At 39.8% G+C, this 25,541-nt stretch overlaps 1 protein-coding gene across 4 annotated transcripts in view; it reads left to right on the top strand.

Annotated features, from left to right (window-relative positions):
- The window catches only part of MCM10 (minichromosome maintenance 10 replication initiation factor), a 36,475-nt gene extending 13,280 nt beyond the window's left edge, over positions 1-23,195 (top strand). For 3 of the 4 annotated variants that reach the window (XM_070601225.1, XM_070601224.1, XM_070601221.1), the window contains 14 exons: positions 329-496; positions 1,746-1,862; positions 2,292-2,491; positions 3,886-3,986; positions 4,598-4,708; positions 4,796-4,913; positions 6,821-7,049; positions 8,188-8,332; positions 8,978-9,096; positions 10,836-10,949; positions 12,909-13,054; positions 18,816-18,858; positions 18,944-19,043; positions 21,213-23,195. In XM_070601225.1, coding sequence (XP_070457326.1) covers positions 329-496; positions 1,746-1,862; positions 2,292-2,491; positions 3,886-3,986; positions 4,598-4,708; positions 4,796-4,913; positions 6,821-7,049; positions 8,188-8,332; positions 8,978-9,096; positions 10,836-10,949; positions 12,909-13,054; positions 18,816-18,858; positions 18,944-19,027 — 1,695 coding nt within the window. In that variant the 3' untranslated portion in view covers positions 19,028-19,043; positions 21,213-23,195. Of the gene's footprint in view, positions 1-328; positions 497-1,745; positions 1,863-2,291; positions 2,492-3,885; positions 3,987-4,597; positions 4,709-4,795; positions 4,914-6,820; positions 7,050-8,187; positions 8,333-8,977; positions 9,097-10,835; positions 10,950-12,908; positions 13,055-18,815; positions 18,859-18,943; positions 20,933-21,212 lie in introns of those variants that run through there. The other variant, XM_070601223.1, reaches the window with a different exon arrangement.
- The last annotated feature ends 2,346 nt before the right edge of the window (positions 23,196-25,541 follow it).

Here is a 25,541-nt window from a genome sequence, read left to right as displayed (position 1 = left end):
AGCTTCCTCTTGTCCTTTTAACATGAGTGTGTGCATATGTGTGTGACTAGGAAGGCGGTACTGTCCCACTGACTATTTAGAGCTGTGAATGAGAGACTCTAGTAACAAGTCAGCTAATGGCTTGCCTAACTTCACCCTTGTCCTTCATCTTTAAAATGAGAAGGGTATACTAGAGAAGGGATTAATTTGTAATTAACAAATATTCTGATGATTGTATTATCGGGGTGGATTTTGCTTGTATATTTTTTCACAGTGGAACGCTTGGACCGTAAATGGAGACAATGTAACCCATTGTTCAAAATTTATTAAAAGTAAGTATTTGTTCCAGGGGAAAACATTTAGCATCTGGCGACTGAATGATCTTCGTGACCTGACTCGGTACGTGTCATTGTTCTTGTTTGGAGAAGTTCACAAAGAACTCTGGAAGACTGAGCAGGGTACTGTCGTAGGGCTGCTCAACGCTAACCCCATGAAGCCCAAGGATGGTTCGGAGGAGGTAAGAATGTTTCCATGATTTTTTTTTTTTTTGGTCTTTACAACTTAGCCGAGTTCTATCAAAAAGATTTGTATTGGTTTACCTCCAGGTGATAAGTCGTGCTTTTATGTCTGTTTTTTTGTTTATTCCTCACCCACCAATATTCTGAATTTCCACCTACTCTAAAGTGTTTTCTATCAGTTTCTATCGTTATATGTTTTCAAATTAGTTCCAAGGTTCCTGGAGTTATTTGAACTCTTAAACTCAGGTCTCCTTAGATCTCTTTCATAAATTTCCGTGGTGGCATCCATAAAACAAGGTTTTATAGCTGAGGGAACTTTGCTCTATTAGTTAGTACAGCCATAGCTGCAACTTGGGAATTTCCATTTTCAAAGTGAATTTTCATCTTCTCAAGCAGCATTAGAGTTTGGGTACTACCCTGTGATTCTCTTGCAAATTGCAAACCTGGATACGCTATGTATAGCAACAGACAATTTCTCCACCTGACCCATCAAGAAAACTTCTCTCTAATGTAGATAATTATCATCAGGAGGAGTGAGAGACAAAGTTATTGCATTCCTTGCTTTCACCAGAGAATGGCAACAAATCTTCATTTATTACAAATGTGTCTGGCTACAAGTAACAGAAAAACTTCACTGCTGTTTCATTTGTAACAGTAAATGGTGGGGATTTGTTTTTCTTAGATAATAAATTATCCAGATATGGGCAGTATAGTAATGTCAGGGCTAGGGTCTATGAGTTGCTTAGCCTTTTCCTCTTGGTCATAGGATGGCTTTGAAGCTCTAGCCATCACATCTGCATTCAGAGCAGGAAGTAAGCCAGCCTCCTCTATCTACTTTTATCAGGAAAGCAAAAGCTTTCCCAGCTACCTGATCTACCGATTCCTGCTTCAGTCTCATCGATTCCTGCTTCAGTCTTATAGGCCATGACCACCACAGTACATGACCATCACTATAGGAATACTGGGAAAACTGGGAACAGGGTCCCGCACCGGAGGCTGAGCATTTGCCAGCCCAAATAAAATCAAGATTCTGCCAACAAAGCTGTAGGAGAGAGTGGATATTGGGTAGAGAACTAAATGTGTCTTCTCCACTTCCCGTTTCTAAAACTGTCATACAGCATTGGTTTTACATTTCTATAGCCTGATAGAGCGTTCTTAACTCACACCAACCATTCTTTTATCCATTCTTGCTGATACAAGGCTACGCCTTTGTCTGCTTTTAACTCCTGCCCCACCTCTTTTCTACAGGTCTGCTTATCTATTGATCATCCTCAAAAGGTGTTAATCATGGGTGAAGCTCTTGACCTGGGAACCTGTAAAGCAAAGAAGAAGAATGGAGAACCATGTACACAGACTGTTAATTTGGTTAGTTTCAGCCTTGTTAGGGTGGTTTCTGCTAAAGAAGGGAGCTATTAAGAATAAATTGTAGGTTCTTTAGCTGTAATGACCAACTTGGAACTGAGTTTCCTACATATTGGGAAGAGTCGTAGCATAACATTTTCGAGGTTCATCCTAGAAGCTGATTTTATTTCTGTTGTAGAAAGAGGGCAAAAGCAGCCAACAATGTCATTTTTTTCTTTCACTGGACTAGAGCTTTACAAGGAATTCAAGGGAAGAACTTCTTCCTCTTAGTCACTGCATAGCTGCACTATGGGAACAATCTTGGGGGTCAGCAGGGAGGGCTCTGCACACAGAATGGTGCTCTCTGTAGGTGGGGGAAAGAAACTGTGTCTGTTTGTGTTGTTCCCCAGCCTGTTGCCCTAATCCTGATGCAGCCCCTCTTCGTTTTTGCAGAACGACTGTGAATACTGTCAGTATCACATCCAGGCCCAGTACAAGAAGCTCAGTGCCAAGCGAGCTGACCTACAGTCCACTTTCTCCGGAGGACGAATTCCAAAAAAGTTTGCCCGCAAAGGCATCAGCCTAAAAGAACGGCTGTGTCAGGATGGTTTTTACTACGGAGGGGTTTCTTCGGCATCGTATGCAGCCTCAATGTAAGACATTCTTGGGACTTCTTTGGGATAAGGATCTTCCTTGTCATCTTATAAAAATAAACTCAGTGGTTGTATGTTTCTGTAACGGTCCTGGAAGACCTTGTGCATAACTCACTGCCTGGAGCAAGGTAGATGAGGGCCTCTTTTATTCTCAGAGAGGAAAACACAAGGAGCGGGAAGAAATTGAGTTGTTTCATGATGGTCTATAGAGCCCACACTTCCTCTTTGGCTTCTAACATGAATAGTGCAACTCTCTCAGGGCTGATTGGCCCTTAAAAGAGTGTTAATCACAGCGTTGACATCCTTTAAATCATTTCCCTCGCGACTATTAGAGTGAGGTTGCAGACCTCGTGGAACCCACATTTAATTCAGTGAAGGGATATGCAGTGAAGCTGCACAGGAGCGGATGCTGCTGAGGCAGGCATTCAAGGCCTTTCTTCCAGGGATCCCGGCCTCTTCATAGAGTCCCCGAGCTAGGTGATCGATGGCCTTGTCACCGTATTGTGGAAAGCACATCTGAGGATATGACAGGTGGGGACCTGGCACAAGGGAGCTGCGGTTTGTCCAAGAACAACACATAGGTTTTGTTCCCAATCCAACAGAAATTTGGCAAGAAGACTCATACTTCCTGCCCATTTTGTAATGTCAAGCACATTTTTAAGATTTAAAATAATTTCTATATTTTTCCAAACTGCAGAAAGCAATACACATATGTTGTAAGGTGTACATATATGTATAATTCAGCCAAAAGGAAACAATAAAAACTGTCTATAATTCCACCACCTAGATTACTGTTAGTTCCTTGGTATATAATATATACTTCTTGGTGGTGTTTTTCCCCCCATATTTATATTTTTAATAATATAAAGTGAGATTATACTGTGCCCAGACTTTGCAACCTCCTTTTTTTCCACATAAGATAATGACTGTTTTCCTTGTGGATTATTCACTTACGGCATTATTTTTAGTGGCTGCATAGTATTCTTTTGCATGGCTCTGATAATTTGTTTAAACAATTCCTTATGGTTAAACACTAATGCTATTTCCGACTTTTAATAGTGCAAACAAGGCTTACGTTAATATCCTAAATTTTTGCATAGTTCTTAATTATTTTAAGATAATTCCTACTTGATCAAAGTGTTGGCTCATTTTTTATTTCTTTTGCCAAATTGCCCTTTGAGAATGGCCTTCAAGCAAATGTGTAGGTTGCCTCTTGTTTTACATCTGTGACATAATGCATACACGGGGCCATGGTATTAAGAAAGTGTACTTAATACTGTGCTTTGAGAAATTTTGACAGTTTGTAATAAGTGAATCTGTCTGCAGCTTCTTTACCTCGTGAGAGCATTGAAGTTCAGTGATTTTCTTTTTGGGGGGCAATCTTTTCATTTCAGTGCAGCAGCTGTTGCTCCTAAAAAGAAGATTCAAACCACTTTAAGTAATCTGGTCGTTAAAGGCACAGACTTGATCATCCAGGAAACTCAGCAAAAACTCGGTAATTTTCTTGCTCAATACTACATTTCTTTCTCCAGCTTAAATGTGTAGTCTGGGATTGAAAATGGTCAGTTCCATTCTAAGTTATAAGTGTCCACTTGTCACCTATGCTCAATGAGTGATATGGTCTAAGCTGAAGGAATTAAGCTCATTTGGGAGCATCTTAAGAAAAGTCAGCATATGAATCTTAGCTGTCTTAGCTTGGTATGCTTTTGAAATTTGTCGTACCTGGGTCTAACTCTTAGTGTCCAGCATTAGAATCAGTAGCGTCAGGGTCCTCGTCAGAGAATGCCAGCTCCACCCTGTACTTGGGGCTTTGTTCATAACAGTGATTAAGGTCTAGCATGGCCCCTTGCCCATGGTGCATATTCCAGCAATAGTGTACCCCACAGATAGCAGCATTCTAATCATTACTTGAAATAAGATAAATTTGTCATGCCCTTATGGTCCTACTAGTCTGATGTTAGAGGTTAAGGGTTTTTTTCCTCTTGATAGTTCATCTGCTTCATTTACAAGTAACTAAGTTATGAACCAGAATTTAAAAAGTGATGTCACTTGACATCAAGTGGTCTGAATTTTGAATCTTCTAAAGCTGATGCCTGTGTATTCCAGGAATACCCCAGAAGAGCTTGTCTTGCTCTGAGGAATTCAGGGAACTGATGAAATTGCCAACGTTTGGAGCCAGAAACTTGAAACAACATTTAGCGAAAGCCAAGTCATCAGGTAGAGTCAGCCCACCCCTGCTCTAGCGTCCACACCTGAGTTCCCGTGGCCTCTTGGAACCCCTCCAGTCTGTGGCTTGTGTTTCAGGGATCATGGGGAGCCCAAAACCTGCTTTCCAGTCTATCTCGGCGTCAGCCCTCTTGAAGCAACAGAAGCAGTGTATGTTGGAGATGAGGAAAAAGAAATCAGAAGAAATACAGAAACGGTGAGAGTAACGGGTTTGCTCGTCCTCATTTGGATCATCATCTCAGGAATCCTCAGAATGTCTGAAGAGGTTTCAAAATTGCAACTTTAGATTCTGGGTGGTTGCCTACCTTTTTAACTTTGGAAGTTTTGAAAGAATTTTAACATCATCTAAATAGCATTTTAAAGTTATATACTTCTGATGTTTGCTAGTGAATCCTGAGACCAGTGGTACAGGCTACAGTAATTAATATCACCGTGGAAAAGAGAAGAGAGGAAAATTGGAAGAGGGTTTTGTGAAAGGGGAAAGCACGTGTTGACCTGTTTGACTCCCATTTTTCAGTTTTGCCACAATTAGGTTTTTAATTACAGGCAGAGCCAATGAGTAGATACTGGAATTATTCAGGTAAATGATAAAAGTGAGACATTGAAATGGAGAGTCATTTTGAGGTAAAAACAAGTGGAAATGGATGTGGAAGGTAGATGAATCAAAGATTCCTGAACTCAAGTTGTCTGAATAATAATAGGAGCTACTGTTTATGGGCGGTTAACATGTACTGAGCATCAAGCTGTACACTGCATAAGTACACTGTCTCGTTCGGTCCTTACAGTAATCTGGAAGGTACTGTTATCCTTGTTTTATGAATAAAGTCACTGAAGGTCAGAGAACTAGAGGTGAGGGAGCCCAGTTTTGAACTCGTACCTGTTCTGTTCCAATGTGGAACCATGATGCTCTCCCACATCTGGGCTGCTGCTGAAAGGTGGATGGTTCCGTGAAAAGGAGAGTCAATTATAAGTCAAGAGGAAATGCTTTGGAAAAATAAGAGACTGGGTTTGGCCTCAGGCAGGTTAGTTTGAGGTGCTGATGGGATATCTGTGTAGGTATTCATCACGTGCCTGCAGGTGACATAAACGTATACAGTGATGTGTTGCTTAACAACGGGGACATGTTCTGAGAAATGCGTCATTAGGGGATTTCGTTGTGCGAACATCGTAGAGTGTACCTACACAAACCTGGATGGTATAGCTATTACACACCTAGGCGCTATGGTATTAATCTCACGGGACCACTGTTGTATATGGATCTGTTGTTGACTGAAACGTCACTATGTGGTGCATGACTGTATATATACACGCAGGCATACACACACATAAAAATATGTATGGAGTTGTCAACCTTGTGGGAAATAGAGAGCACCTGTCAGTTTACAGGCCTTACAATTTGAAGTTTTTCAGAATTTTGCTGACCAAACAAAACATATCTTTGGGCAGGATCTGATAGGCAGTTTGCACACTCAGCCTAGAGCTTGCAAGAGTGGATATGTGGTAGTGTAAAGAATACTGGCCTAGGGTTACCCGTACTAGTCCTGAGCCTGATATGTATGAGCACTGGGGTCTTGAGCCTTGACTTCGTCTATAATGTGAGGTTTGGACTAGATGATTTCTGAGGTGTGTTGTTTTTAAATAGCCCTTATAACTGTATATAAAATAATCACGGTGTGAATGCTATCGCCTTTCTGTTAAGGACTTCCAAACGTAACACATGTTATCTCTTCCCGGTAGGGTAAACTAAAATACAGAGATTTGGTGAGCTCCTAAGGGTCCAGAGCCAACCAGAGGGCTAGGAACACAGTCCATATCTCAAGCCCAGGGCTGTGTTCTATAGACGGTACCCACTGGAAAGCCAACTGATAAAAATAGTAAGCAGCTCTAACTTGGTAAAGCAATTAGAGCTTTTTCATTGAAAAACCAGTTAACTGAAGAGGAAGTGAAGCTAATGTTGTTCTTTATTATGTGCTAATTTGAATTATTAACCAAGGAGGGGAAATTATTTCATTAACAACTACTTACAAGCTGGTGGCCTGCCCACAGTCTCACAGTCTTTTCATTTGGTGCTTACACATTTTGTAACTGCATATTTCTTTAAAGATTTCTCCAGAACTCAAGGGAGATTGAGAGCCCAGCTGTGCCATCCTCTTCTCGACAGCCTCCTTCTCAGTCCCCACGAACGGGGGCTGAGTTCCCCAGGCTGGAAGGAACCCCTGCCACACAGATGCCCAAGCTTGGGCGGGGCATCCTGGAAGGAGATGATGTTCTCTTTTTTGATGAGTCACCACCACCAAGACCAAAACTGAGTGCTGTAGCAGAAGCCAAAAAGGTAACTGGCATCTGTTTTCTGCAACATTTGAATTTGCATTCTCCAAGACGTAGCTGGAATTTCAAGCTATATACCTATGAGCAGGAAAGACTGACACCTAATAGCTGTTTATTGATCGTCGTAGTTAGAATCAAAGGAATTTCAAATGATAAAACGGTGTCACCATAATTCCCTTAATTTAACCTGGGAAAGTTAGCCATTATCTCAATGCTGTTTCTTGGCAGGCCTAGAAGAAGGTATTGTTTTACAGCTGGAGACACTGACATTAGAGAAAAAGGTTCTTGGAATTGTTGAGGCAAGACTGTAAAATAGTGGTTTAAAGAATCCTTCTTCAAAAGAAATCTTGCACAGAAGCCCAGTGTTTAGACGGAGAAAAGCCGAGTTGCTCTGATTGAAGTGGGAGTTGGGGGCCCTCAGAACCCCACCTGCTCAGAACGTTCCACTTCTCCCCTTGCTGAGTCACTGGAGCCAACTTGAGCCTCTCTGTTCTTTGTTCTAGTTAATAGCTTTAACCACATGAAGAGCTAGCTACAATCCAAGGCCGTACCTACAGTAATAATAATAACAGCAACTGAACATATTTATTACTACTCTGTACCTATGATACATGCATACATGTGTACCTATGATACATGCATACATGCTATTATCTACAGGTACGTGCTTTGCGTGTGTTACCTCATTTCATCCATACACCTACAACCCTAAAATATAAGTAACTGCTATCATCCCCATTTTATAAATGTAGAAACTGATGCTGGAAAATTTAACTAAGATTACCGACTAGTAAGTAGCAGAGCTGGAATTCTAGCCTAACTCTGTCTGATTCTAAAACAAACTTCCAAATTGTTTGCGTGGTTCCTCTATGGGTCTGGAAGCCTGCAGACTAGGTGATGTTAAATTAACTGTCAAGATTTAGATAAGCTGAGACTTTATTTATTACCTTATGGACCTGTCTCCCATGCTTTTCAATTTTAATAGTTGTGTTAATAACAGTCAGTAGAATGAAGGTATATTTTGCCACTTTATATTTGAGAACAGCCAGAATTCACTGGTAGTAACTGGAAAGGTGTGTGGGCCTGTAGATGCCCAGCTCATCTTTTAGATTTTTATCTGCCTCTCTTTTCTTTCTTTCTAGTTAGCTGCTATAACCAAATTAAGGGCAAAAGGCCAGATTCTTACAAAAAGAGACCCAAACGGCATTAAAAAGAAGCAAAAGGACCCCCAGGATCTCCTGGAAGTGAAGGAACGTGTAGAAAATAACAACACATCTTCTCCTCAAGGTACTGCAAATGTCAGAGTTAGCAATGAGAAAGAGAAACTGCTTATAAAGAAAATGTTCTAGACCATAACCAGCATCCTTGACAGCAAAATTCATTCTTTTACCTCAGTTTACGTCTCTGCAGAATGCCTAAATAGAATTTCCACAACTGGAACTAATTGTTGTTTATAATCACATTAAATTGAAATGAAATTATGCACAATTTGAAAACTCAAGAAAAGAGTTGTTCATTGGAACTTTGTACATATATTAGTATAAAGATTTACATTGCAGGAAGTAGAATTCCTTTGTTTTGAGTTGCCCTATTTGTATTTTTAAAACTCTGAAGTTGGTAATGTCATTTTAACCTCAGTTTGTAAATAGCAATTTTGTTGTTATTGTTATCTATTATCATAATCAGCTCCTATTTTAAGGTGAAAAAGATTCTAATCTAGTGGTCAAATTCCATCTCCCCCCGCCCCCACCGCCATATTCTAGTTTCTACTTCTCAGCTCCTTTCTTAAGAGCCTTCCTTTGCTGGTACCAAGTTGGGTAAATGAAGTTTGAAGGGCCTGCTAGGCAGAGGCAGGGAGGATGGGGAGGCTGAGTCCATGGCTGGCTTTCTGGAATTCCCCTAACAGCTCATGTTATTTTCTTTCTGCTCTAGCTGAGGATGAACTGGAACCTGCCCGGAAGAAAAGGAGAGAACAACTTTCCTATCTAGAATCTGAGGAATTTCAGAAAATTCTAAAAGCAAAATCGAGGCACACAGGGATCCTAAAAGAGGTAGAAGCCCAAAAAATCAAACATGACAGAGGTGTCCTTCAGACTTGAGGCACTTTGTCGTGGGACTAAGAATCTGCTGCTTTTACCTAAACCAGGATGTAGCTATGGGTCACTTAGTTTGAGTTTGCTTTGAAGAATAGGAATACTTCTAATAGATTTTAATTTCACCTTGGTCCTTGCATTGAAGAGCATCACTTAACATTATTTAAATAGACCTCACTGTTATAAAAATGTTTACCAGTACTTATGGGTGTGAAATTATGTGTAAATGGTTCACCACTAGCTACTATTTTCTGCCTTGAAGTAGGGGAAGGAATTTTCCGTTCACATATTTTGATACTGGCATTTCAAATGCACTAAATCAACCCTACTCTCCCAGTGCCCCTTTTTAATAACGTATTTCATATTGCTCCCTTATTATCCTGAAATAAAATTTGTGGATAATGTAAATTATTTAACTAGTGATTTCAAAAATATCAATATTATATCCTAGCTGTAATGTAAAGAAGAAAGAAGCAAGATACTTATGTTAAAAATATGTATTTCTTTATGTAAATATGTGGGCCAACTACCCGGGAAGAAATGATGAAGTAGTCAGAGCTTGGCTTTCTAGGTGTCAGTGAGACAACTAGAAAGGAAGGCCCATTAGGTGTGTTTTCTTGGTAAGTTAAATACCGTGGGGCTATTTCTTTGACGATGTCATTTTTTTTAAAACAGTGAATAATCCTGGGAAACTTTTGAAGACACTAAAGTACAGTTGTCCTTCCATATACACAGGAGTTGCCTAGTTGGACTCTTGGAATAGTCTATGACATTAAAACCGTGCACAAGTATTGTGTATATTATATATAAAGCTGATAAATTCGAGGGTTATAATCAGGGTTTTCATCCATGTGGATGTCCCGTAGAACATTCAGAAGAATCCTTTGTTGTAGGGGACTGTTCCGTGTCTTGCAGAAGACGTGGCATCCGTGGTCCCTGCCGGTAGCAGGGGTAGCAGTCATTGGGATAACAAAAAAAAGTGCTCCTACATATTTTCAAAATGTTCCCTAGGGACAGTATCGTCCCGTTTTAGTGCTGCTACTCAATGATCTGCCCTTCTTTTGATTAAAAAATCCCTAACAAATATAGTTATATATTGTATCTTTCTACTAGAAAGTCAGGAGAAATGCTCAAGCTGACCCTGAAAGGCTGTAGAACTGTGCTCCTTCCCTCTTGTGGCCCTTGAAGGCCTTGGGTCCTTGTGCCTTGTGTAGCTGCACTAACTGCAGAGCTGTGACCACATTTTGCTGCAAATATCTCCGCCCTCATGCCTACTTCCTGTTGTTCCAAACCACCAGGGATTGCTCCTACCAAGTGCTTGGTCTGGAGAAGAGTATTGGATAGACCAGGTTGTTGTCTCTGCGGGGGCGGTGAATACCTTCCATAGCTTGAGTCTGTATTGGAACAGTAGAAATAATTCCCTTCTGCTGCATACTTGACATGATGACACTGTTAATAATGTTAGTATTTTAAGGCTATATTTAGTGTTTTAAAAATCACCAAAAAGGTACATCATCTTTTTTTGCAAATGAAGAGCTTGTGTCTACTTAGGATCATCTTTTGGAGTGCAGTTCACTGAACTATTATCAAGTCCTTATAACAGCTTGTCTTATCAGTTCTATTTTGATTCTTATTAAACTGCTGCCAGAGTATGTATTGGATTTGGTACAAGGTCTCCTGTATGCCTTGTCGTTTAGGCCGAGGCTGAGCTGCAGGAACGCTATTTTGAGCCACTGGTGAAAAAAGAACAAATGGAAGAAAAGATGAGAAACATCAGAGAAGTGAAATGTCGAGTAGTGACATGCAAGACGGTGAGTGCAGAAGATGGCTCTAACTGTGGGCCTTGTTTTGTGCTGTTGTCACTCAGGAGGATCTGAAAAATCTGTGAGATGTGGGGGCCATGTCTTGTGATTGGAGCCCTGCATGGGTCATTTAATTAGGCTGGAAAACAAACTGTCTGTGGTAGACCAGGACCTGGCTTCCTGCTGACCTGGCACCAAGCTCTGATGGCCGAGCGTTTGTAGTGAGATTCTCCTCTCCCTGGACCACAGCTCCCAGTTCTGTGGATGAGCCTCTCACACCTCTTTCCTTTACCCGTGGACCCACGTTATTCTTCTCTCTCCCTCTCAAGTTTCCAGCACATCCTCAGTCCATAGTTCATAGACCCTGGACATCATGTTATGATCCATCACTATTGTCCCTTTCTCCTCAGGGCTTAATCTACTAAGTTGAATCTCCAGGCAGAGTGTGAATGGTATTATTGTCTCTGTTTGCAGAAGTTTTACCCTAAAGCTGTTAGAAAATTCTAAATCCTCTATTCCTCCACATTAATGAAAAATGGCAAAAAAAAGTTCTTGCAAGATACTATCCCTTCCGTTACCACTCATTTTAAGTCTACCTATGTGGCTAATCGGCCCATAAACATGTGTAAGAGGAGGAAGAGGCTTAGTGTTTTCCAATTTTCTCCATCTTTGTTCCTTTTAAAACCTTATATTCTCCTTTACATTTAGGGAGCAGCCCTGAACCAGCTGCTGCCAAAAGGTAGGGCTTCCTTGAGAAAGTTCAGACCTTGGAGGGTAAATGAAGATTTTACCTCAGATGATAGCTTTTGCTCTGACAAAGTGGCAGACCTGAGGATGTTGCTGATGTATAGGTTTCCTGTTGCTGCTGTAACAAATGATGACCATTTTAGTGCTTAAAACAACGCAAATTTATTGTCCTACAGTTCTGTAGGTCACAGGTCTCTGTGGGTCTCCCGTGGCCCTAATCCAGCTGTGGCAGGGCTGCGTTCCTTTCCGCAGCCTCTAGGGGAGAATCTGTTTCCTTGCCTTTCCCGGCTTCTAGAGCTCTTGTATTCCTTGGCTTGTGGCCCCTTCCTTCATCTTCAAAGCCAGCAATGGCAGGTTGAACCCTCTCGTCGAGTCACCCCGACCTCCTCCTCTATGTCTCACTTCCACTTTTGAGGACCCTTGTGATTCCATTGGGCCCACCTGGACAATCCAGGATACTCTCCCAACCTTAAGACCAACTAATTACTAACCTTAATTCCCCTTCGCATGTAACCTAACAGACTCACAGGTTCCAAGTATTAGGGGGTGTCCCTCTTGGGGGGGATTATTTTTTGCCTACCACGGCTGGCATACCACTCTGTTCTGTCCCCTTTGAGGTTGCCAGAACCGAGAGTTATCTAGACTCAATGTAATTATGAGAAATTGCATTGCACTGTCCTGGCAACTATTTTGACCTTCACCCACCATTTCTTGTTCTCTTTGGTCCTTTTGAGGATCAAAATTAAAAGCGAATTGCTTAATACGTTTGTTGGTTTTGCTGCGTATGAAATAGGAGTGGTAATAAACTTACATCCTTTTCAGAGGCCATATAAGAGAAAATGAAAGAGCTGCTGATCAGCCTTCCTAATTAGGCCCCACACCTCAGTGTCCTATAATCAAGGGGCGACAACAAATATAGGACAGATCAACCAAAGCCTTTTAAAGGTTTCTGATACTTTTCTGCCTCTGCTGCTGCTATTCTCTTGATGTCATGGAAGGTTCTTGTGTACATCACACCTGGCCGGAAATTGGGGCAAACATGAGATAAAGTGGTATCAGTAGGAGGGAAAGTCAAGAAATTGCCACAGCTGGAAGATGTGGTAGTGACTCCACCAGCACGTCCTGGGTGGTGACAAGAGAGCAGAGTGCCCTCGTAGCAGCTAGCCAGCTTCTCCTTCAAAGCTCTTGACCGGATGTTGCCCTTCTCTCGGTTTTATGCAGTGTGCCTACACCCACTTCAAACCTTTGGAGACCTGCATCAGTGAACAGCACGACTACCACTGGCATGACGGCGTCAAGAGGTTTTTCAAGTGTCCCTGTGGAAACAGAAGCATCTCCCTTGACAGACTCCCCCAAAAGCACTGCAGGTATGAGAATTGCCTAGGTAGGGTCTTTTGTCCCATCTAGGGTCCTTCACCCCTTTTTCCAATTCCTGCATGATGCTGTTCCACTGGAACATTGAACAGTCCTTGGTGAGGGTCAGGCCTTATTTCTGTGACTTCTTACAGCTCCTGGATATCCCTGAAAGCTGCTGGAGGGAGGGACCTTGCCTTTTTCACTGCTGTATCCTCAGTACTTAGTATAGTGCCCGACCCATAGTAGGTCCTCAAAAATGTTTGTTGAATAAATAACTGAAGTATGGGTAGGGTGAGATGGTGAATATATGTGTGTTGGGGGATAGGAGATGGGATTTTTTTTCTCTGCCCTAAGGAATTATCCATTTAAGATACTTTTAATATATGAATATCTGTGTTTTAAGGGTATTTTGCTTGTTTTTGTTTTTGCTTTTTGGGGGGATTTCAGATCCAGAGGCAGAGCTGCTGTGCTGGACCACTCAAGGGGCATCATTCACATAGAAGTCCATGTGCACGACACCCTGTGGAGTTTGTAGTCCATGGTCCCTGGTCCATTCAGGCCCTCCTCATCCTGTTTATGTATTCCTTTCATCCCCTTCCTCACTGCCATCGTGTCCTTTAACCCTAGAATCAACTATTCTAATATGATTAATGGCGTCCTCTTGTTGGTTTTCTTGTAAAATGCATACTGTTTTATATTCAGGCATTTTTATTTTATATAATTGGTTACCAAGTTATGTCTCCTTTTCTTTCTTTTTGCTTGGTTCTGTTTCTAGGATGCATCTATTTGCTATGTGCATCTAGTCTGTTATTTCTACGTAATAATAGTCCTCCATGCTCAGCACCCATCACGCCATCTCTGGATGCCCAGCTCACTTCTGGCACCCTCCACTCTCCCCTACGTGTCCTTTTAGAGTCTGGTGTAAGAGTTTCTTGGGCATATACCCAGGAGTTGAACCAACTAAGTGGTGCCAGGTCGCTCTCCAGGATGCCTGTACCACCTGCACTCCCTTTGGGCAAACACGAGGATCTCTATCTTTCCTGACATTTTTCCCAAAGAGATAGCCTATCTTTTTTTGTATTTTTATTTGTCTGGTTTTTGATATTTTGACTATCTTTTCATACGCTTTGTAGCTTTTTGAATTTCCTCCTCTGTAGTGATCTGTTCTCTCTTGCTTAGTTTTCCTGTGGGGGTTTCTTTCCTCTTGTTTATTTGCAGATGTTCCTTGTGTATTCAAGATCTTAGTACCCTTTAGTTTTAATCATTGCAAATATATTTTTACCAACTGTTGATATTTATTTAATTTAAATCGTTAGGGAAGTTTACGTAATATTATAAACCAATGTGACCTCAATAAAATAAAAAACGTAAGATTTTAAAAATAAGTAAATCATTAGGGGATTTTTTTTTTTACGTTGTAATATGCTTTTACAGTGTTTTATTTAAGAAGTTTCTTGCTCACCCCATCCCGCCTCCCAAATTACAAAGATCTTCTTCTACATTTTTTTCTCTCGCCGTCATATACCTTTCACATTTGTGTCTTCAGGTATTCGGGAAATCCATTTTCTACGTGGTCTAAGGTCACCTGCAAATATTTTTTTGTCCACATAGTGAGCCATTTCCCCCATTACTATATACTGGAGAGTTCCCTCTTTCCTCTCGTTGAGTTGGACTACCCCAAGTGCATATTAAGTTTCCATGTGTACGTGGGGTCAGTGTCTGAGCTCTCTGTCCCTTTCATCGATCTGCTTGTTCTGGAGCCAACTCTGCACTGTCTCACTTCTTGGGTGTTGTCTTAGATTTTTCCCTACCCCTTTTTTCTTTTATTTTTCAATATTAACTTAGATTTTCATGTATTTATCTTCATGAATTTTAGGGTAAGTTTATTAAATTCTCAAAAAACTCCAACTGTAATTTCAATTAGGGTTGCATTTATTGAATGTCAGACCACGTGTATAAAAACTATGGGGTGGCGCTGATGTTGTCTTTCTCCCTGGAGGGTTCACGCTCCCTTGGTCCGGCCTAACACCCTACTCTGCAGGGACTGCGGGTCAGGACTGGGTTGGAGACCTGGTAAATAAGGTGCAGTCTGATTCTGCTTACTCCCTGGCCCTTCGTGGTTTTCCGAGAGCCGATGTGTTCAAATGCTGATGTGTGGTTCCCACAACTGCCAGAGAAAAAAAATGCACCCTGCTTGTTCTTCATAGGCCTTCCACTTATGTTTTTAGCCTTTGTGTCCCATACAGGCCCGGAATTTGACAAATATCCCAAAGGGAGTATCAACCATTGTTTGAGAACCCCAGGTCTCCAGCGAGAGTTCTGCTGGTGGCCCTCTACCCGCAGTGGCCCTCCACCAGGGAAAGTGTCAGCTTCTCAGCTCCCTGCCTGGCCCAGAGTCAGCGAATGCTCCCAGGGCAAAATTGGCCACAGAAGTTAGCTCCTCTCTTAAGGATTCTACTCTGAGGCCCCCTAGCTCTTGTCTCAACAACCTTCTAGTGCCTTCACATAAATGATTTCTGTACTTCCTTCAGTTTTTCTGATTGTTCTAACAGAGCGCTAGTCTAAGCACAGGAACTCTATCCCACTCAGAAGCAGAAGCTCTGATTAGGATCACATTGAATGAATAAAGTAGTTTTGCGAGAACTGATGTCTTTATATATGCAGTCATCCCTTTTTAAGATCATGGAGTGTCTTTCCATTTACTCGTATCATCTCCTATGTCTTTTATTAAGTTTTAAAATTGTCTCCACTGAGATCTTCAGTATTCTTAGCTAATTCTTAGATATGTTAGTTTTTGTTGGTACTGTGAATGGCGACTTATTTTTTATTATGTTTTGTTATTGCTTATTTCAGGTGTAGGTAAACGTTACTACTTTTTTTGTAAGTTGACCTTGCCTCTGGCAAGTTCAGTAAGGTTAACTCTTATTCCACTAATTTGTCTTTGATTTCTCTAGGTAAATGATCATCTGCAAATAATGACAATTTTATGTTTTGTTTCAACCCTTACACCCCTTATTTGTTTTTCTTTGTAGAGTTGGCCAGAACCTCCAGTACTATGTGAAATAATTGGGATGAGAATGGGCTTCCGTTTCTTGATCTTTACTTTGAAGCGAATGAGTACAAATTTCTCCTTTAAGTATAACCTTTACCAAGTTAAGGAACACCCTTCCTATTTCCAGTTTACTGTGAATGTTATTAGATATCTTTTCTTCATTGTCTAATCTTAACTTTCCTTTAAATAATTTATCCCTGTGGTGCATTACCGATTTTTCTGAAGTTGAACTTTTCTTTTATCCCTTGGATAAACCCTACTAATCTTGATGGTTTCTTAGGTGAATACATTGTTACTTTCAATTAGCTAATATATTATATAGGATTTTTCTATCTGTATTCATAATTTTTTTTAATGTATATAAACCTTATCTGATTTTAGAACCACAATGATATGAGCCTCATAAAATGAACTGGCAGCTTCCTGAAATAATTTATATTAAATAGCAATTAATTATTTCTTAAAAGTTTAATAAAGCTCAACTGTAAAATTATTTAGGCCTTATTTTTTGTGGGAAGGGAGTGGCTTTGATAACCATTTTGGTTTCATGCCTTCTCTTCTGCCAGTTTTCAGCATTTTATATTTTTTGAGGAATTCATTTCATATAGGTTTTCAAATTTATTAACATATAGTTGTTTCTAATACGCTTTTATTTTTTTCAATCTATCTTGCTGTTTCTATTAATAAGTATTTATTGTATTTTGTTCTGTTATTTTTTTCTTTGCTCTTTCAAGATCAGCCTTGACAGAAGTCTCTTTATTCTGTTAATCTTTTCAGAAAACCATCTTTTAGTTTTCTTTTATTTATTGATTTTCTTTCTCTTTTATTGATTTCCGTCTTTCTTATTTCTTTGGGTTTGCTTTGTACCTTTTTGCCAGCTTCAGTTAAACCCTTAAACTCAACTTGCTAGTTTTTAACCTTTCTTGTTTCCTCCTAAATGTATTTAAAGCTACATATTTACCTCTAAATATCCGGCTTTAGCCTTCTTCCACAAAGTTTAACATGTAGTTACAAGTATTTCTTAATGTCCTTCATGATTTCCTTTTGAACCTAGGAGTTAGTAATGTTTAATTTTCAAATACATGGAATTGATTTTAGCTATCCTTTTTGTCATTAATTTCTGACTTTATTGCATTATTCTTAAGGGACATAATTTGTATGATATTGGTCCTTTGGAATTTGAGGCAATTTTTAGATCACCTTTAGTCTCCCAAGAATGTCTCACCAGGATGTTCTCACTAGGTTTTTGCTTGCTGTTTGGTTTTGGTGGTTGTTTCCTTCCTGGAATCCGTCCTTCACTCTCACTTCAAGTTTCTCCAGGGTTGGTTTAGAGGGGAGGGGGCGCAGACCCCAAACTAGTTCATCACTTTGCCAGGAGCTGGTTTGTGAATTTTTTACAATCTAGTTTGTAATTTTTTTAAGTAGGTCTTTGTATATTGATACTTGTCTCCTCTCCAAAATATTGTAACAGCAACAGCTTATGTGAAATGTTTGAGTATCAGAGAAATTCTGTTCAAACTGGAAGAGCAGGATGCCTTTTTGGCCTCCAGGTGGCACTGTTATTCTTGTAAGAACAAGTGCTTTCTCTGGTGTTTTTCTTGTCAGTTGTTTATCTACAGCAGAAGTGGGCAGTTTTTTGGTAAAAGGCCAGATAGTAAATATATTAGGCTCTGCAGGCATTGTGGTCTGTTTCACAGCTACTCAACCTTGCTGTTGTGGCTCGAAAGCAGCCATAGGTAGTACACAAAAAATGGGCATGCTGTGTTCAAATAAAACTTTATTTACAAAAACAGGCGGCAGGCTGGATTTGGCCCATGGGATGTAATTTGCCCACCCCCGAGTAGAACAGTGATTCTTCTGGTAATGTAGTCGTTGATCTACTGGAAGGCTGCAAAAGTTCTCTCAACTGATATTGAACTGGTCTCTAGATGGGGAAGGTGGTGGAGAGGTTCAAGGCTAAGGCCAGTAGCAAGCTGACTCTCAGGGCAGGAGTAGAGTCTACACTAGGCAGGGAAGAAGGATGAGGCAGGTAGGACAATTCCCACACCCCAGATCCTCTCAGATGCAAGGATGCTTGAAGGCATACTTCCGTGACTTTATTGTGCATCTTTTCTGTTTCTCTTTTTCTTCCCTGGAGTAAACTTTGTAGAAAATAAGCTTTTCCCATAGTATTTACATCTCTTCTCAAAATTGGACTCATCCCCCATGTTAAAAAATGAGACCAAGTCTCTAGGCCCTTTGAATAATTAGAGAGTAAACATCTTGGGATTATAAAGAAAAGAGGGGAAGGATTATCCAGACCAGAAGGAGAATTAATCCTTTCTTATTACAACCTTATAGTTCCAGAAAAGGAGAAAGGGGCAAACCTTATACTACAGGGCATCAGAGGGCTGGCGCCCGGAGTCTTAGGGCCACCCCAGTGTCCATCAATAGAAACCAGGTTCACAGTCGACACCTACAGCATGCGTACTCTGTTATATGGTCATTTGAAATTCCATCTTTGAGCTATCTGACTTATTACAGAGTTGAAGGCCATTTCTCAAATCACTGGTGTGTGTATTTTCAGTAGCATTTGAGCATAGCCTGTAATATGAGTGTCATCTTGGTCGGTTTCTGCTTGAATGGGGGATACTCTTCCCCTGAGTGCTGTGAGCACTGTTGTCTTCATGTGTTTGGGCCTGTACCTCGTTGCTCAGTAAATCCCATCTTTTCTGTTTCAGTAATTGTGGCCTCTTCAAGTGGGAACGGGACGGAATGCTAAAGGTATGTCATTGCAAGGTGACTAATATTAATAACCCATACCAATAATGTTGACCTATTTCTTATTAAACTATTTTTATTTTTCTAGGAAAAGACAGGTCCAAAGATAGGAGGAGAAACCCTGTTACCAAGAGGAGAAGAACATGCCAAATTTCTGAACAGCCTTAAATAGCCCTGACTTCAAACAGGTACCTGCAACCTGCATTGCTTCTTGTGGCTCTGGGAAAGCAGAATATTGACTTTGTATTGCACGTGTTCCTGATTGACATAGTCAAAAGAAATACCAGTTAGGCCTACAAGCCTTGCCTGCTTTCTTTCCTCCATTGTGTTGATTTGACACCAAATTTAACATCGACCTTTAAGTGGAAAATCAAGGTACCATTGTCTTCTGTGTCCTTACTACTGATGGCTTCATTCACACAAATTTTTGATCCCTAAACTGGAAGGTGAATCAAGAGCTGTGTTTTTATATCTCTTGGGTTATAGGGTGTGCAGTGTCACTTCTTTATCACAATGAGATTTTAGTATTTATATGGACACTCAGAGGCAAAAGAATTAATTTAGCTCACCCCCGGGAAGTTGCTTAACTTCTGGACTTCAGTTTATTTATCTGTAGAATGAGGAAGGTTGGACTAAATGATCTTGAAATGTATCTTTCAGCACTCAAATTCTACAAATAATATAACTGCTTCCCATCTAGATAATTATGATGATTGCCTTTCATGTAGTTGTGGTATACTGATACGACAAGCCAGCTACCTCCTTTCTATTCTACTGTTTCTCTGTTTACTTCTTCGAAATTGATTGTCACTGAATCACTTGGCATTTCGATTCATATCTGTATGGCTGTCTGTTCCCTTATAATATTGTGGAGCTCCGTAATGGAAATACCTAAAATCTCATCGTTTTTAAATATGGCTTTATTTAAATATGGCTTAAAGAAACTTCAAAACTTCTAACAAGAATGAATGCACAATTTGAGGAGCTGTGAAGCCTGACTGAAACATGGAAACATCCCAAAAGACAAAATCTCATGGAGTTGGGACTTATAGATATATTTCATTGTACACATCAAGAATTATAGGTCAAACCTCATATAAATTGCCACCTAAAAATTCCATTTAGAATATTCCTCTGCCTAGGCAACCTGATTTGCCAAATACTTTTTGAACCAAGTGAATGCAGATACCGCCTAAGGATTGGGTAAATTGGTAGGATTATTATATTGGGATTTAAACTCTAGCTAGAAATAGGTTAGTTTCCCCCAAGATGGTATTATGGTAGGAACATAACACTTACAGGAGGTGGTTGTGGGAAACGGTTGATTTAGGTTTTAAAAACCCGGAAGTAAAATCTCTGTGCCTTATATTTCATCAAACTCTGCTCTGTCTGGGTAGAAGGTGCTGTGTCTGACCCTTGTGTTCCCCTTAAGGTCGTATCCTAATAACTATATTTTTAGAAGTATTTCACTTTCCAGGAATTTTTTCCTTTTTAATTTTTAAGGAAGGGAGGAAAGAATAAAGTGTTTAATTCTTAATAAGAACCAAAAGCACTTGAAACTGGTGTTTTTAGTGGCTCATTTAAGTAGATATATTCGTCCCACACACTTAAAACCAAGCCACATATTTGAAGTACGTCACAACTGAGCAGCTGCCTAGAAACTGTACTTGTGGTTGCTCTGTGGGGATCCCCTTCCTGTGTAAGAAGCACGTTCTTGTTTGAACCAAGGGCGTCGTTGGCGTCCATATTAGCTTGTGTATAGTATATAAGTAGTGTAATATTCTTGTAAAGGTGAGCCGAGTCTGGATGCCCTCATTTTTTAAAATTTGATTTTAAATTTTTAAATAACTTAAAAATATACTTGAGTTACTTCTCAGTTACTCTAGCTCTTGGGAGACTTGCCTTTGAGGTGCTTTGTGTGTGCACTTTCTTAGAATATTCAGGGATGGGAAGGGGTGGGTGGACCTGAGAGGAGACTTACTCATTTGCATTGAAAATAGGATTCTTCAGTGAGATTGGTCTTTTCATCCCATCCTCTTTATCAACATGTATTAAATGCTTTCATGTAAATCCAAAATGTGTGTTTAATTTTTTCTCACCCCATCACTGACAATGTAGGACTTACTGTGTAGTTACAGGCCATGAGAACAGGGAAGTGCACAGTGATCTAAAAATTTAGCAAGCAAAAACCCATCTGTCCTTCATGGAGAACCTGGTTGGTCTGAATGTTCTGCTCTTCACAATAAACTTCTTTTTTTTGCTGTGCCTTTTTCTGTTTAGAGGAAATAAGTACCTTTTTAAAGAAGATCACCTTTCTTTTGAGTTTTGTTAAAATGAAATATATTTTCCCTTTTCAGACAACAAAAGGAAGACAGAAGTAATCTAGATAACAATGATCCAGAATAGCAAATAAGAAACTTCTGAATGATCGGTATGGAATCTTTTCCAAAGGGAACTTAAAAACACTACAGGTTGACTAAGGTATAGCAAAGTGGACAGGAAGAGATTGCATGAATTGGGTTTCTGTGTAGAAATTATGATAGAAGTAAAGCTTGATGTTTATAACAGATTAAATTTCTAACATTAATTTTTTTAAATGAGGAGAGTAAATCTGTTTGCGTTAAGTACATCAATGATAGCAGCCCATCAGAGCTTCTCCTCCACCAGTAAAGTAGACATCTCTGATCCCGTGGGTAGAGAGATGGAAACAATACAGCTCTCCAGAAGGGTGGATGGCTCCAAACATGGAGTTCTATATTTACCAATATTGAAGAAAGAAATGGTGATATACCTAAAGAAAATAATACAGAGGCACCAAAGATGAAAGAAATTAGTTGACTTAAGTTGACAGCAGTTTGTGAAAAAACTGGAATTTTTGAAATTAAAGGAAGCCCAGAATATAGCCACACTGCTAGACTATCGACGTCAAAATGGGAAAGAGCCCCGCCGTGACCTGCACAGGTTAGACCATCTGTGTGATGCTGACGTACATTTTGGAGAAAAGCAAGACGATGGTAATCAAGATGGTGAAAACTCAAAGCCATTTGGCCCAAGAAAGGGCAGAAAGAACTAGAAATATATGTACAGTTGATTTTTATTATTCATGGTAATTATGTTTTATGAAATCACCACTAGCTGAATTAGCGGGTGCTGAACCACTGCTCCCAGAGGAAATACAGGGTTTGGTTCCTGCAAGCCTCTGCTCACATTTTCATCAGCAGATTGATACAGCACCTTGTTTTATATGTGTTTCTATTTAGAAAGACCTTATTTAATATATATTGTTGATTCACTACTGTGGAACTCACAGCCCACAGCACTATGCCTCACCACTGAACGAACCTTATCTTAGCACACTATTTTCTCCGGATGGTGCCTCACAGCCTTCTTGCATTTAGGAACACCAGACAGCACTTCAGCACTACACTTGGGGGCCATTTTAAACAGCAAAGTCACCAACAAAAAACTCAAAAATGTGAAAAACATGGCACAAAAAGGACATTTGTTTATGGTACCAGAGCTGAAACAACCAAGAGTGTTGCTTTGTCTCACCTCACCTGGCAACATGGACGTTGGGCAACTCAAACTTTTTGTTACTCTGCACATGCACATGTTCATAAATGACCACAAAAGCACCACAAGTATTGGTTTTGGAGTTACAAATAAATTTTAGCAATTAAATGAATTTGCAAACACAGAGTCTACAAATAACCAGCAGCAACTGTTTAATATTTCCCCAAACAAGACCAGATTAGGAGTTTCCCATTCTGCAAGATAGAAAATTGGCTAAATGATTTGAAAACGTGGGTTGAAACTAGGATTGGAATCAAGTCTGTTGTAATGTTGCTTGAGCAAAAACTACTCTTGGTATTTTTTTAAGTCAACTTTACTAAGGTCTAAATTTCACACAGTAAAAGGCAAACATCTTAAGTGTACAGTTCCATAAATTTTGACAAATGTGCACACCCATGTAACCACCACTACAAGCGAGATAAAGGATATTTCCATCACCCCAAAAGGTTGCCTTGGGCCACCTCCCAGTCAATCCACACCCCCCGCCCCGGCTGTCACTGATCTGTTTTCTGTCACTATAATTTAGATCTATCTTTTCTAGAGTTTCATATAAATGGAATCATACAAAATACACTCTTATATCTGGCTTCTTTCACTCAGCATATTTTTTAAATACATCCATGTGGTTGCATGTATTGGTAATTCATTCTTTCCTATGTTGAGCATTTCGATGTATGGGTGCGCCCCAATATTTATTATTGATGGACATTTGAGTTGGATTGTTAACAGTTTGAGGCTGTTATGAATAAAGCTGCTACCAATATTCAGGAATAAGTCTTTCTGTGGGTTTGTGTTTTTGTTTCTCAGGTAAATATTTGGGAGTAGGATTAGTGGGTCATATGGTAAGTGTGTGTTTAGCTTTCTAAGAAACTGCTACACTGTTTTCCAAAGTGGTGGTACCATTTTACACACCCACTAGTAACGTATGAGAGTTCCATTTGCTCCACATCCTCACCAGTATTTGGTATTGTCAGTCGTTAGAATTTTAACCATTCTGATAGGTGTGTGGTGGTGTCTCATTATGGTTTTAATTGCGTTTCCTTCATGACTGGGCATCTTGTTATGTGTTATGGTCCATTCATGTATCTTTGGTGAAGTATCTGTTTACTTATTCACTGGGTTGAGTAGGAGTTCTTCCTCTGTTCTGGGTACAGGTGTTTTGCAGTATATGTATGGGGACTATTTACTCCTAGTTGGTGGCTGGCCTTTTAATTTTTTTAAGTGTCTTTCAAAGAGCAATTTTTCATTTTGTTCAAGTCCATTTTAACAATTTCTTCTCTTTTGGTTCATGCATTTTGTATTCTAACTAAGAAAATCTTTGCTTGCCTTAAGGTTACAAAGACTTTTTCATAGAATTTTTTATATAGTGTTCGCTTTCACTTTTTTGGTCTGTGATCCATTTCAAGTTAGTTTTTATATAAGCTTTGAGGTATAAGGGTTGAGGTTCATCGTTTTTCAAATGGATGTTCAGTTATTACAGCACCACTCAGTGAAAAGATTATAATTTCCCCATTGAATTATTTTGGCTTCTTTGTCAAAAATCAGTTGACCATACCTTTTGGGATCTACTTCTGGACTAAATTAAATATATATGTCAATCCTTATGCTGGGACCACACTGTCTTAATTACTGTAGCTTTATAATAAGCCTTGGAATCAGGTAGTGTTAGTCCTCCAACTTTGTTCTTTTTAAAATTTATTCTGGCAATTCTAGGTTCTTTACATTTCCATGTGAATTTTAGAATCATCGTGTTGACTTCTACCCAAAAAACCCTGTTGGAGATAGTGTTTAATCTATGGATCAATTTGGGGGAATTGACATCTTAATATTAAGACTTTCTACCTATGAGTCACTCTGTTTATTTAGGTCTTTGTTAATTTTTCTCAGTGATGTTCAGTAGTTTCAGTGTACAGATTATGTGTGTATTATATCCTGTTCAATTCTAAATATTTCATACTTTCGATGATAGTAATTGGTATTTTTTTTCCTTTTTAATTTCCAATTATTATGTGCTAGTATATAGAAATCCAGTGCATTTTTTTTCTGCTGACCTTGTATCCTGGGATTGTGCTAAACTTACATATTAGTTGAGCAGCTTTTTTATAGATTCCTTAGGAGTTTTTTTTGAGGAAGATTAGCCCTAAGCTAACATCTGCTGTCAATCCTCCTCCTTTTTGCTGAGGAAGACTGGCCCTGAGCTAACATCTGTGCCCATCTTCCTCTGCTTTATACGTGGGACGCCTACCACAGCATGGCTTGCCAAGCGGTGCCATGTCCGCACCCTGGATCCGAACCAGTGAACCCCAGACTGCCGAAGCGGAACGTGTGAACTTAACCGCTGCGCCACTGGGCCGGCCCCTAATACTTCATTTCCTGTTTATATGACGTTTTTTCTTGTTCCCAATCTGCAGAAGAAATCATTTTCTTTCAATATTAAGTATCAAGGAAGTGCTTTGAGTAGGTTGGACGAGAAGATCCATAAATCTCAGTGTGGCTTTTGTCTGTCTTCTCCTACATTCCCTGGGGTAAGGTGACCAATAGAGCACTAGCGCACTTGACCTTGAGCTGCAAAGCCAATTCAAGTCCTGGGTTGAGTGCATTTTCAGGTTGTGATGCTGACTTTATTTCTACGTAATTCTTAACCATACCAAAACAGTAGTAGTATCTGACTGTGTTGTTCATGTGATTTAAAGGTACAAGAAAAGTTGTCTTCAGTGACTTACTAAAATTATATACTACTCTCTTTTTTCACCAGTGATTTCAGGACACCAATCGAATGGTGGATTTGGATTGTTTATCATCTAAATCTGCTTACAAAACATAAAATATCTTGCCCCTCAGTATCCCAACTCTGTGCTGGGTACATGCTGCACAATCGAACATGAGCTAACAAAATCATAAAGCCAGTGCTCCCTGCCTCCTGTTAACAAGGTTGTCATTTTTATTTAGGAATGTTTTTAATTTGGGGGTGTACACACTAAATGATTCGGACTCACTAGTGTGTGATTTGAGGCTCATAATTAGAGTGTCTAAATTAATGAGAAGTTATCTAGAAAAATATTTTCCACCTTTGTTTGACATATTAAATCAGTGCTGTTTTCCAGCATGTCCCC

Source organism: Equus przewalskii, chromosome 30 (genome assembly GCF_037783145.1).
Source record: "Equus przewalskii isolate Varuska chromosome 30, EquPr2, whole genome shotgun sequence".
In the NCBI taxonomy this organism is placed as follows: domain Eukaryota; kingdom Metazoa; phylum Chordata; class Mammalia; order Perissodactyla; family Equidae; genus Equus; species Equus przewalskii.
This window is presented reverse-complemented; position numbering and strand designations above follow the sequence as displayed.